This window comes from Triplophysa rosa, linkage group LG10 (assembly GCF_024868665.1).
Source record: "Triplophysa rosa linkage group LG10, Trosa_1v2, whole genome shotgun sequence".
NCBI classification, from domain to species: domain Eukaryota; kingdom Metazoa; phylum Chordata; class Actinopteri; order Cypriniformes; family Nemacheilidae; genus Triplophysa; species Triplophysa rosa.
In genome coordinates this window covers 18,337,349-18,350,614 of record NC_079899.1, presented here as the reverse complement: position 1 = coordinate 18,350,614, position 13,266 = coordinate 18,337,349, and the positions used below count along the sequence as shown (strand labels likewise).

General features: G+C 44.9%; 1 protein-coding gene across 6 annotated transcripts in view; it reads left to right on the top strand.

The window, feature by feature from the left end:
* birc6 (baculoviral IAP repeat containing 6) overlaps positions 1-13,266 on the top strand; it is an 89,052-nt gene that overhangs the window by 36,550 nt on the left and 39,236 nt on the right. For all 6 annotated transcript variants that reach the window (XM_057344843.1, XM_057344840.1, XM_057344839.1 and 3 more), the window contains exons 42-62: positions 9-135; positions 455-565; positions 726-856; positions 950-1,077; positions 1,240-1,805; positions 2,043-2,218; positions 2,477-2,573; positions 2,668-2,862; positions 2,991-3,191; positions 3,363-3,642; positions 3,752-4,008; positions 4,150-4,258; positions 4,475-4,699; positions 5,079-5,955; positions 6,376-6,519; positions 7,718-7,847; positions 8,690-8,821; positions 9,040-9,201; positions 9,733-9,906; positions 12,184-12,380; positions 12,573-12,873. In XM_057344843.1, coding sequence (XP_057200826.1) covers positions 9-135; positions 455-565; positions 726-856; positions 950-1,077; positions 1,240-1,805; positions 2,043-2,218; positions 2,477-2,573; positions 2,668-2,862; positions 2,991-3,191; positions 3,363-3,642; positions 3,752-4,008; positions 4,150-4,258; positions 4,475-4,699; positions 5,079-5,955; positions 6,376-6,519; positions 7,718-7,847; positions 8,690-8,821; positions 9,040-9,201; positions 9,733-9,906; positions 12,184-12,380; positions 12,573-12,873 — 4,720 coding nt within the window. The remainder of the gene's footprint in view (positions 1-8; positions 136-454; positions 566-725; positions 857-949; positions 1,078-1,239; positions 1,806-2,042; positions 2,219-2,476; positions 2,574-2,667; positions 2,863-2,990; positions 3,192-3,362; positions 3,643-3,751; positions 4,009-4,149; positions 4,259-4,474; positions 4,700-5,078; positions 5,956-6,375; positions 6,520-7,717; positions 7,848-8,689; positions 8,822-9,039; positions 9,202-9,732; positions 9,907-12,183; positions 12,381-12,572; positions 12,874-13,266) is intronic.

The window sequence follows — 13,266 nt, the reverse complement described above, 5'->3', positions numbered from 1 at the left end:
CTCTTCAGTTGGAGTCTTTGCTGCAGCTGTGGTTGACGCTTAGTTTGAGTTCTTGCTCCGGAGGGTCGGAGGAGAACGGCTCCGATATCTTCCTCTTTAATGCCAGCAGAGCACCCACGATCCCCCTTAACCAAGGTGAGATTATTCACCAGTGAACAGTGACCCAAGCTTTGCTGTGTGATCTTTACAATGAGGACTTTATCATGTACTCTACACCTTTTTCATTTAAAGTTGATGACAAAGAGTTTGTAAAGGTTCTAGGATCCAAAAAAGAGGATTATTATATCTGCTTGTTATGAAAAATGTTAGTGCTGCAGATGTAAACAATGATTGGTCCATGTGTATTTCCCTGACCAATTAGATTCTCCCTTCCCTCAAATCTCAGTGGTTTGCTTTTTGGTTTGCTGACGTTGGTTTGTGTATTTGTAATGTTTGTTTTTGTTGTCTCTGTCAGCCTCCATCAGCAGCTTCCTGTCAGTGCTGGCCTGGTACCCAAACACCTCTCTAAGAACATGGTGTCTCGTCCTGCATAGTCTCACGCTTATGACCAACATGCCTGCCAGTGGTGAGTATCTGTCTTTGAGTTTTGGTTGTGCAGGAGTCGTCTAGTTCCTGCGTTCTCCTGTGTGTGTGCAAAACTGTTTCTTCAGAGAAATCCCACCAGCTCAGCAGACCTGAACCTGCGCTTTCAACGACCACCTTGTGTATGTGTGTTTTACCTGTAGCCTCCAGCAGTGGGATGGTTGTACAGGAGAGCACGGCCCAGCAGATGGTGTCTGACCCCACGCTCGTGCACGTGCTTGTGCGCTTCTTGTCTGGAGGAAACCCACACGGCACCAGCCAGCACAGCTCACAGGTATCATGTCAACCTCTTGAAACACACACGCGTGTTTGGAAAAAACCTTTCATACACTCACACTTTCTTCTGTCTTCGTCTTGTTTTGTCCAGGTTGGTCCCACTGCCACACAAGCCTTGCAGGAATTCTTAACCAGGTTGCAGGTGCACCTGACTTCAACATGTCCCCAGATGTTCAGCGAATTCCTGCTCAAGCTGTTGCACATCTTGTCCACTGAAAGGTACTTAACATTACGCTTGTCTATAATTTTTCTGTGATCTGAAAAGCATTTTTGTAAAGTAAATCTGTTGTGAGAATTTGACATCATCTGAATTCACCTAATTATGAACGTAAGTATAGACATGAGGGCAATTAAACATTTTACCGCCTTCTCTTTCCTTAGGGGTCCTTTCCAGTCCGGTCAGGGTCCATTAGATGCCCAGGTGAAGCTTCTAGAATTCACTCTGGAACAAAACTTCGAAGTGGTTTCTGTGACTACCATCCTGGCCGTCATCGAGTCCATCACCTTCCTGGTTCACCACTACATCACGTGTTCAGAGAAGGTGGTCTCGCGCAGTGGTTCAGACAGTTCTGTAGGTGCCCGTGCCTGTTTCGGGGGCCTGTTCGCCAACATCATCCGTCCTGGTGATGCCAAGGCTGTGTGCGGCGAGACCACCCGTGACCAGCTGATGTTTGACCTGCTAAAGCTGGTCAACGCCCTGGTGATGCTCCCGCTGTCGGGAGATCGTGAGTTTAGTGGGAGGTTGCCCCCAGCAAGCGGAGGCACGGACAGCGTCTCGGATGAGGAGAAGGTGTGCGGAAGCAAAGAGGGCGGAGCTGCAGGTGCGGCGCAGCATCAGGGACCGGCAGTGGGCGTGGCAGACCTGGTTTTGGCCAATCAGCAGATCATGAGTCAGATCTTGTCTGCTTTGGGACAATGCAACAGCAGCGCCATGGCTATGATTATCGGTACACAAACCTTTCTTTCACTTTTCTTAAGTTTTCCTGTAGCTATAGCAGGTGGGGCATAGTGCTTTGTCTCTTTGGATGCATTTGCCAAAATCATAAATGAAATATCAATGGTTGTGAGAAACATTTTAGTAGCAGTTGTATTTTAAGCAAATAGTCTTACAGTGTAATAATAATGTATAGGCTATTGAATTTAATGCATTCATTATTTGTTTGTATATTTTCTCTGTCATAAAGGGGCTAGTGGACTCCATCTAACCAAACACGAGAACTTTCACGGTGGGTTGGATGCCATTTCAGTGGGCGACGGGCTCTTTACCATCTTGACCACTCTGAGTAAAAGAGCCACATCGGTCCAGGTCATGCTGCAGCCTATACTCACATACATGGCCTGTGGCTACATGGGCCGACAGGTAAGACGATTTCTTTAAAATCGTATCTGACAGACTACATCAAAACAATTTAAAGCTCCGTAAAAAATATACTGCATATAGACCACTCCAATTTTGCCTTTGATCAGTGTTTCTGCATGAATGGGGGCCATTCCTGTGTCTGTTTGATTTGAACAAACCCACACCTCAGGAGTGACCCATCAGTAAATAAACGGTAAACAAACCATAAACACAGTGATGTATTGTGTGTCTCTAATGAGTTGTATGTTTATTCTACAGGGCTCTCTGTCCACATGTCAGCTTTCTGAGCCTTTATTGTGGTTTATTCTGAGAGTGCTTGACACCAGCGAGGCCTTGAAAGCCTTCCACGACATGGGTATGCAAACACTTACATCCAAAGCCCTGTCACATGTTGTTTGTGCTTGGTGTTGCAGATTTGGTGTAAATATTTGAATTCTGGGGTTTTTTAGGTGGTGTGCAGCTCATCTGTAATAACATGGTCACCAGCACCCGAGCCATCGTAAACACCGCCCGTAGCATGGTGTCCACCATCATGAAGTTCCTAGACTCCGGCCCCGGCAAAGCAGCAGATGGCAGTCTGAAAGCACGGGTGCTCACCTCAGAACCAGACAACGCAGAGGGACTGCACAACTTTGCCCCTCTTGGTACAGCAGACACACTTTACTTGGAGTCACAAACTGTGTTTCTTATAAACGACAGTGATTTATTTGTTTAAGTGTAAGCTACGCTAAAATGATTTATCTTAAGAAAGCCGTTTTTTGGCTTCCCACAGGCACCATCACCTCTAGCAGTCCCACGGCGCAGCCGGCCGAAGTGCTTTTGCAGGCCACACCCCCACATCGACGGGCTCGTTCTGCTGCTTGGTCGTACATCTTCCTTCCAGAGGAGGCCTGGTGTGACCTCACCATACACCTACCTGCTGCCGTTCTACTCAAAGAGATTCACATACAGCCACACCTGGCATCTCTCGCCAGTAAGTGTGCATGTATTCTGGGTAGCCCTCACATTGCAATCTAATTGGTCCACTATTTTTATTTACTGCATCTTTATGAATGTGTTTTTTTAGACATGTGGCTCTCAAAAGTATAGTAGTAAAAAGCTTTATGTATTATACCTATTAAGTGTTCATCTCTCTGTTTCCCAGCATGCCCATCCTCAGTGTCTGTTGAGATCAGTGCAGACGGTGTGAATATGCTCCCCCTGTCAACTCCAGTCATCACCAGCGGTCTCACCTACATCAAGTTCCAGCTGGTAAAGGCAGAGGTGGCATCTGCCGTGTGTCTGCGACTGCACCGGCCGCGGGACGCCAGCACACTCGGCCTCTCACAGATTAAACTACTGGGCCTGACTGCTTTTGGAAACACTTCCTCAGCTACTGTGAACAACCCCTTCCTGCCCTCCGAAGACCAGGTCTCCAAAACCAGGTATGGTCATTGGCCTTTTGTTAACGTACCGTATGTACACCAGTACATACACGTTGGATTTCTTTAAGAATGCATAAATTACGATATCATCGTTCTCTCTCACTGTCAGCATTGGTTGGCTGCGGTTGTTGCACCACTGCCTGACTCACGTGTCTGATCTGGAGGCCATGATGGCCAGCGCCGCTGCTCCCACAGCGAACCTCCTGCAGACCTGCACCGCCCTCCTCATGTCACCATATTGCGGAATGCACTCGCCCAACATTGAAGCCGTGCTGGTGAAGATAGGCCTGCAGTCCACACGCATAGGCCTCAAACTCATCGACATCTTGTTGCGTAACTGTGCCGCATCCGGCACCGACCTAGCCAGTAAGGACCCACCCACTCTTACGCCACTTATTTCTCTACAAATCAGGAACCTCTAAGCATGTGCTTCTTTTCATCTGATTGGTCTGTCTTTTTTTGTGTGATGTCCTTTGAATCTGATTGGTTGCAATGTTTCCATTGTAGATCTGAACAGTCCACTGCTCTTCGGGAGGTTAAATGGCCTGTCATCAGACTCAACTATAGACATCCTCTACCAGCTGGGCACCACTCAGGACCCTGGCACTAAAGACAGGTCAGCGCTTTCCTCCAGAACGCAGAGCTCATTACAGTGCTGTTCCAAGATTAGTTTGATCCATAACATAGATATGGAAGATATCTTAATTGTTTACATAATTGGTAAATTGAGTTTAATTTGGACCAAGAATTTTTAGGCTTTACTACCTATACAGGAAGTACAAACACACCTCATCTCATGATTGTTAAGCTGTTGATTGTTTGTGTATTGTAGAATCCAGACTCTGCTGCAGTGGGTGTACGACTCTTCACGCATGGCGGCAATGAAGCAGAGCTCTCCATCGGGATACGCGGGTCCTAGCGCTCCACCCTCACGAGAGTACGGCTTGCTCATGCCGTCCCCATCACACCTGCACTGCGTGGCATCTGTCTTATGGCACAGTTACGAGCTGCCTGTGGACTATGACCTGCCCGGACTGCTCAACAGAGAGCTGTTTGAGTGAGTCTACACATTCTCTTCACAGAGCAAAATATTTCTCTTTAAGTAGTGAGAGTTTTGGATGAGGGTGTGTTTTGATGTTCTCTGGTAGGAGAGGGCGAGAGAACATATTTCGCTCTTTGTTTTTTACCAGTTCTTTCAAATTGTAATCATTTCAGGTGTGTATACTTTGTGTATGGAACAAAGTGATATAGCACCACATGGGGAAAATAATACCCTTTTAGCCTAGATAAATAGTTCCCCCCAAAAAATAAAAAGTCTAATCCTTAGTACATATCTTTAATATTTTTTGTTTCATGGAATGTGTAAAAAAAAACGTTCAGATGTCTTGCATCTATTTCTTATTTATTTAAATGTTTTATCTTCCTGTCTTTCACAGGTTGTTGTACAACTGGTCCATGTCGTTGCCCTCTAACATGGTTTTAAAGAAGGCCGTTGACAGTTTGCTGTGTTCCATGTGCCACATCCACCCCAGTTACTTTTCTCTTCTCATGTCCTGGATGGGCATTGTGGCGCCCCCTGCTGACCAGACAAACGCGCAGCGCCGCATGGCCATGACAGACGACGGGAAAAAGCAGCACGATCTAAACAGTGCCGCATCTCTTACGGATGACTCCAAACATGCCCGTACTCCCATAACTGTGCCCATCACCCTCTCAGAGTGCCAGCTGGTGACCCTGGCTGCCGCGTCTCAGTCGCCCAGTGCCATTCAGCAGCTGTTGGATTCCGGTTTGCCTTCTCTGCTGGTTCGCAGCTTAGCCGATCTTTGTTGCAGCCTTCTGGTCAACGGCAACCTCCCCTTGCCTTCTGGAATTTCCGGGCAGACCGAGAGACGCCCGCACACGCACAACCAAACCTCATCTGCAACATCGAACAGGCCACCGCTGTCTCCTGAACTGGCAGCACCTATGTTGCGATTCTTAACAGAAGTAGGAAATAGTCACACCATGAAGGACTGGCTGGGCGGGCCAGAGGTTAACCCGCTCTGGACGGCGCTGCTGTTTCTTCTGTGTCACTCCAGTGCCAGTGGGGCTTCTCACACCAGCAGTAGCACCAGTGCTGGGCACGGGCCATCACCTAGCACCTCACATGCCAGCGCCCCATCTCACACCTCGGGGGCGTCCTTCTCTCTGAGTTCAGCGAGCCGTAGCAGTGGACTGACCACCCAGCAGAGGACCGCTATTGAGAACGCCACTGTTGCTTTCTTTTTACAGTGCATCTCCTGCCATCCAAACAACCAGAGGCTTATGGCACAGGTATGATTTTTGTTTGACTGGTATTGTTTATAGACAAAAACAACTGTTGTCGGGTACACCTCAAGAATTTTACGTTTATGTGAAATTAGGTGTCAAAGCATAAAAACAAATTGGAAAAAGACAGAAAACTCTTCAGTGCTTTTGATGATTGCATAAATACATATAGTGTGAACTGGGAATTTTTTTTATCTGCTATCTTTTTTAATGTTAATGTTGACCTATGGTTACAATATCTAAATATTAATTCTTAATGGTCGTTTTTGAAAACATAATCATTGGAAATGAAGAAATAAACATGTCTGTTTTCTTATGTACAGCTATGAAATATTTTAGTACATCCTTTATGAAAATTACCTGTTTTTGAAGTGTTTTTTTTAGGACCATGGCCTCAACCAGAATATTTTTTTTCTGTTTGGAAAGGTTCTTTGTGAGCTGTTCCAGTCGGCTCCTCAGCGAGGGAACGTTCCGGTGTCAGGGAACATCTCTGGATTTATACGTCGTCTCTTCCTGCAGCTCATGCTGGAGGACGAGAAAGTGACCGTCTTCCTCCAGTCTCCCTGCCCGGTACATGCTTTAAAAATCCACCTTTAAATTTATATAGAAGTGATTTCGCTTGGTTAGTCTGTTAAATCATTTATGACTGTTGCTGTAAAGCTCAGAAAAGCCTCTTACTTACAGAGAAAATGCACCTGACATCTACATCATCTCTGAGGGATTTTATCCTCCACTGCCTCAGAGTGAATTCATACTGTAGCCTGCCACTAGGGGGCTCACATTAACCTCAAATTAATGTCAATCACAAGTTAACAGGGCTGTTAACTTGAATCAGATAAATGATTCAGATATCGTGTCCTTCAAACTGATTCTTCTCAAAATTTAAGCATTAAAACTACTTTAAGCTTGAAATGTTTTTGCTCTTCCTTCAAAACTTTCAATGTTGGCTTGTTTGGTGAGTTTTGTTGGTCACAGCAGTGTCATAGAGCGACAAAATGTTTGGGGAAACCTGTTTAGTGCACAGTTGCACAAAGCACATTTTTCCTCTTTAATATAGTAAAGTTGGAGGACATACCCAGCTTATCCCTAAGATGACATGTAGAGTTATGACTCTCCTCAGCCTGCCAAACCGGAACAAGGCCAAATCGTAAAGACGTAAGGCATCTTTTTTTAGCCTGCGAGTCATTCAGCAGGTCATTTCCCCAGTAAATTATAGAGGGACAGCGTGCATTTCAACTCCGATTAATCATGGCTCTTTTACAGAGAGACCGGACAGAGGAGCTCTTAAAATTTAATGTTTACAATTAGATCTGCTGGGAGCGCCATGCGATTGGTCTTCATATTTCCACCTTCAACTCCACCTTCAAGTGGAATGAGACGTCTGGTGTCTGGACCGCCCATATCAATAACAGGGGCGGGAATCTTCAGGGATACACATTAGGATACATTTTTACACGCTGCGATATATCGATTCGCTTTCATTTAACGGCAATAGCATTTTCGAATAACATCGCGTGTAAAATTCTTCCTGTCAAGTTTGTTTTATAGCACTGTAGTGTACTCTAAGACCACCATAATCTTGTTTTCTAAAATGTCAAGTGAACATTTAAATCTCATGATGATCTAGAGAGGAATTTATTTGTTTGCTGTTTGGTTGCATCCAGTTTGCTGTTGTTTTCTACAAACACAAGCGTACCAGACAGAATATTAGATTCATGCAAAGAGTGCCTTGACCTCAACTGCTTTTGTCGTCTTGTCTTGGGTTCAGCTGTATAAAGGGAGGATTAACGCCACCAGTCATGTGATTCAGCATCCGATGTACGGAGCAGGCCACAAGTTCCGCAAACTGCATCTGCCCATTTCAACCACACTGTCTGAAGTATTGGATCGTGTCTCAGGTATGAAGACTTGTTGAATAGCTGTACATGCTTTATTTTAAAACCTAGTAAGCTGCCACGCTGCCTGCATAGACAGCTCCCTTTTAAGGCAGCATCCAAACTGTCATGGAACTTCATAAGTGACAGATTTTCTATTTGGTTACAAATATTGAGTCAGAATTATATTACCTCTTCCGACATTTTCCAAAGCATTCTGGGATTGCAAATGAAACGCGATGCTGTGTTAGAATTTGGCTTGTGATCCTTAAAAATGCTGTCTACTTAATTCACTAGATTTTTACAACAGAGCCAGTCTGCAAAAAAACATCTTCACGTTGTCCATCATTTAGGCCAAAATGCAGTGGTCTTTTAGGTCCATCACATGCAGCTTTTCCTTCAGACTCTCAAGGTCTCGGTGCACAAAGCATGTAGGGCTTAAACTGCCGTGTGGTACGGCCATCAGCGTGCATGTGTGCATGTTTGCATGATTAATGGTTTGTCTTCAGAGACCTTGAATGTGGCAGATATAGTCTTCAGCCGATGCGGAGACACACACAGTGCTTGTATGAGGTATCCCAGCAGGCCCTGCTGTTGTCCGGCACAGAGCCGTTCTCATGCTAACGTCACACTTTCACTGATTGAAGTCCCTCGCAGGACACACATCACTTGTTATTGTTATGGATGTGATGTCTTTGCAGGCATATTATCTTTACCATCAATAATTCAGATGATCAGTTGAGATGACATGTACAGCGATGGATATGTGTCTCTAAAGGGCAATGTATTTTTTAAGTCTGCGGGCGAGCGCACACGCACACACGTTATGGAATAACTTAAAGATCTTGAGATTTGTAACCCTTCAGATACACCCAGCATCACGGCCAAACTGATCAATGAACAGAAGGAGGATAAAGAGAAGAAAAACCATGAGGAGAAAGAAAAGATGAAGGCTGATAATGGTTTCCAGGATAACTACAGTGTTGTTGTTGCCTCAGGTACTGCATAATCCCGCCCCCTCACGGTTATGGCCCCACCCATTTCATGCATTTATTATTATTGCACATACTAGATTTAGGGATTGCAAGACACCACTAGCTTAGTGAGTGTTTTTAATTTGACATGGGCCAGTAGGCAACCCCCGCAACAACATGCTAAAGAACCAATCGCAAAATCCCTAACAGCAGTTACTAATCACATACTTTCTTTGTCTCAGGTCTCAAGTCTCAGTCAAAAAGGGCCTTGTCCACCCCTCCTCGTCCCCCGTCTCGACGTGGGCGTGTCCTCAGCGACAAGCTGGCAGCTTCCTCGGGAGTCGATCCGTCTGCCAAAACCATAAGCGTGCCTGTCTTCCACCTCTGTCACAAACTACTGCCGGGTACACACACAGTCTCCCTCTATCACTCTCTCTTGTATTCTGTCCAGTCCTCACGGCCGTCCCGTACTCTCATCTCTCATCCCACACACGTCCATACAGATGAGGATGTGTGTGTAGAGGTCACATCACTGCCTGTCCCTGTCCTCCCGCCAGTTCACCTCACTGAGACGCACATAGTCTAATGAATGACAATTACACCTTCTTTCTTTTTTTCTACCTTTCTACCTTTCTTTCTACCTTTCTTTTTTCTTTCTTTCTACCTTTCTTTCTACCTTTCTTTCCTTCTGTGTTTATTTCTTTCTTTCTACGTTTCTTTCTCTCTTCTTTTCTACGTTTCTTCTTTCTTTCTACGTTTCTTTCTCTCTTTTTTTCTGCGTTTCTTTCTTTCTACGTTTCTTTCTTTCTTTCTCCTGCCATAGGATGGCTAATGTGCCGTTTTAGTACAAACTCATTCATGTGCCATATAAGATCTCTCTGTTTTGCATCCAACTCTACTTTCTTTTCATCTTTGGTTCAACTGTTTTCTTCCAGGTCAGCCGTTGCCGCCGGAGATGACCTTGGCCCAGCTGCTGACGCTACTATACGAGCGTAAACTTCCTCAGGGATACCGCTCCATTGACCTGACGGTCAAACTGGGGTCAAAGGTGATCTCAGACCCCGGGCTCTCCAAAACCGATTCCTTCAAAAGACTTCGTACAGAGAAAGGTATGGTGCACAGGAATAAATTAAACTTGATTATATGTACACTTAAGATGCTGAAATTAAAACATTAAAAGTTGATTTCTTATTATTTACCAAACAACAGTCATTGTTTTCTAGTCATTGTTTTTTTTTTTTTTTTTTTAGAAAAAAACTGGCATTCAGTAATGATGCAGCTGTAGACCTTTAATACATTCCCACCCAATACTCTTCTGCCGTTTTTAGCTCTCCTCCCCCACATCTGTCAGCCCAGGGAAGAACAACCTGATTGGCTGTGCGTTTTTGTGCTTGCATGTGCCCACACACATTTCCCTCTGAGTGTCCTGCACTCGTCAGATGTCAAACGACTTTGCTTTGCTCTGTCAGTGATGTGTTCATGTTTTCCGAGGGGTAAAAACCACCCATACTGACACTTGACAGCCCCCTTCTAACAGCCCCCTTCTAACCGCCCTCTCCTTTCTGGATAGCCGATACTCTGACTGATTTTGCCCTGTTGGAACGAACAAATGTGGAGTGTGTGTTTGTGTGTTCATATACTCTTTACAATGCACACTTCCTGCAAACCCAGCACAGTGCTGGATGTCACCTGTGACAGGAAACTGTGACAGTAGTGTCTTAACCTGGCGCAACAAAAAGTCAAGTGATTTTGTTAAAAAAAGGCCTTAAATATTGTAAAAGTAATCATTTTACTTTAGACAGAGAAGGAAAATTAAGCAGTTGTATTGGCTCTGCAGTGTGGCGTAGATAGAAATAGGCCGTCTGTCAACTGAAGGCGTGTCATATACAGTGTATGGTTGTTTTGCTGCATTATGACACGCCACATGCTTCTCGTTTAGAACCATGTAACAGTACTTTACTTTCAGTGTGGACAGAAACATGACTGGATTTGAATTGATGCATCACGACTCTTAGCGTTTCATTCAGCCTTCAAACTTTGACATCTGGGTACGAAGCTTGGACGCTTTTTCTTTTCCTTCTGCTCTGGACAGAATGTTTTGTTTTTTCATTATAGCCTGAGCAGACTGTGTTGTTTGTTTGTTTGGCTCTGTATGCAGTCTTGCATCAGCCCATGTTTGATGGCTCCCGTAGAGTCTGGCATCAGTTAGAATCTTTCAGTTTGTTGACGGATCCACCCTGACCCCTCTGGCAAATTGGCTGCCTTAGCTTGTTGCCGTACCCTGAGAAATTCTGTTTTTTTCCACATGCACTTTTTTAGACCTACACCCCTCTGTCAAGAAGCTCATGGGATGCTCGCTAACCTAGGGATATTTTTTTGGTCTCTGCCTGGAATCTGTTCACATCTCAGTGGAGGACGTTTATGCGTGACGTTCCAAGCACAGGTGGTGTTCTGAACTTCCCGCTTGTTACTGTGATGTGATCGGCCTGCTGGCAATAAGTTTGCTCCTTATAGTTTTCATCCTTAGTGTGATCGGGCCTTAAGACCTGCAGGTGTGCCACAAAACCAATATCAAACCCATTCTTCAGCACTCAACAAAGCATGCCTTCAAAAAGAAAACAAAGCTCCTTTGTTTATCTCTGTGGCAAGAGTTTTTGGCTGCCGAGTTTCACATCCATCCTCTGTATCCTTGCATCTCTACATCAGTCACGGGAAGATCTTGGATCTCATCCCTAAAGCTAAGCCTCTGATGCAAACCCAAATACAGAACTGAAATAACAACAGTAGTTTAAAAGAACACAAGAATGTCTTTCACTCGCCCCTAGAGCTTAAATCCACAAACAGTCTGTATACACTTACTCTTTCTCTGTCTCACATTTTTCTCTGTCTTGAGTTTCTCAGAGATGGCACTGAGCAGGAAGATGATATTTTGGGAGACTGGCTAGAAATGTCTTGCAGTGTGCCACGGTTTGACACATTGGAATGCATCACAATGATTTTAATTGGATCCTACCCATTGTGACATCTTATTGGTTCAAAATTCCTCTCTGCATAAGTATATTTATAAACTAAAAGAAATTTTGTATTTCTTAATGCTGTTTTATTACTGTGACGACGTTCACAAACATTTAGCAGACAATATTTCCCACGGCTCCTTCACTTTTTTCCCATAGATCTCAGTGAAGGAAAAACTTGATTTACGAGAGCAGATATGAGCTGTTGTGCATTACTGCCCAGTTGGACATCGTAGTTTATGATGTGAACAATTAAGAACATTTTATTTACAGCTAGGTGTTTTAAGACTTTATTGGTGGCAGATTGAATGATGTGCTTCTTTTCTGGGACTCATCTCTGTTTTGTTTTACTCCGTCTCTCGTTTCTTGCAGATCACTGTGAGATGCTGAGTGGGTGTCCGGATGATGAACCGATGACTCCGGGTGAGGAGGGTTTGGATGCAGCTGTCGATGACAGCCTACTGGAGACCAACTCCATTCAGTCGCCCCTGCAGGTGTTTGCAGGTATGGGTGGCCTGGCGCTTATAGCAGAAAGACTTCCCATGCTGTATCCAGATGTCATCCAGCAGGTCAGTATATCGCTTTTAAAAACACACAAAACATCTCTCTTGCGCTCTGTATTAGATCGTATTCCACCACAGTTTTGCTCTTCTCAGAGCATTCTGCTTAATAAGCTACGCTTTGGTCCTGTGACCGCGAGCTCAGCATTTCTCTTGGTTTTTGTGTACTCTGAGTCTGATCGTCCGGATCGTTCTGTTCAGGTCAGCGCCCCCGTAGTGCCATCCTCCACGCAGGAGAAGCCCAAGGACAGCGACCAGTTCGAGTGGGTCACCATCGAGCAGTCCGGGGAACTCGTTTACGAGGCGCCCGAGACCATCGCTGCTGAGCCCCCACCCATCAAGTCCTCCGTTCAGACCATGTCGCCCATTCCCGCCCATTCACTGGCGGCGTTTGGCCTGTTCTTGCGGCTGCCGGGATACGCGGAGGTTCTGCTGAAGGAGAGGAAGCACGCACAGTGTCTTCTCCGACTGGTATTGGGCGTCACGGACGATGGCGAGGGAAGTAAGTAAAACCCAAATCCTGGATGAATTATGTATGCCACAATTCATTTACTTCAATTAATTGATTTAGTCTTTTATTTTTTAAACTCGCCATTCATATTAAGCAGGCTCTCGCTTGTGGAGAGTCACATCTAAGTTCCCCCTCAAGCACATTCTAGCTCTTTCAAACCCCACCTGCGCTACTTTATATGTTATCGTATTTCAGCCAAAATCTAAGGCATCAATTTGAGCAATCCCATAATTCACTGCAATATATTTACTGACATTTTCCTCAAGTCAAGGAAAATGTTAACTACAAAAATACTTTGTTTGGGACTGTAGATTGTAAATGGAAATTAGTTCTCTGTAATTGAGAAACAGCTGAACATCAAACTCCTCTAATGGCCATGATATT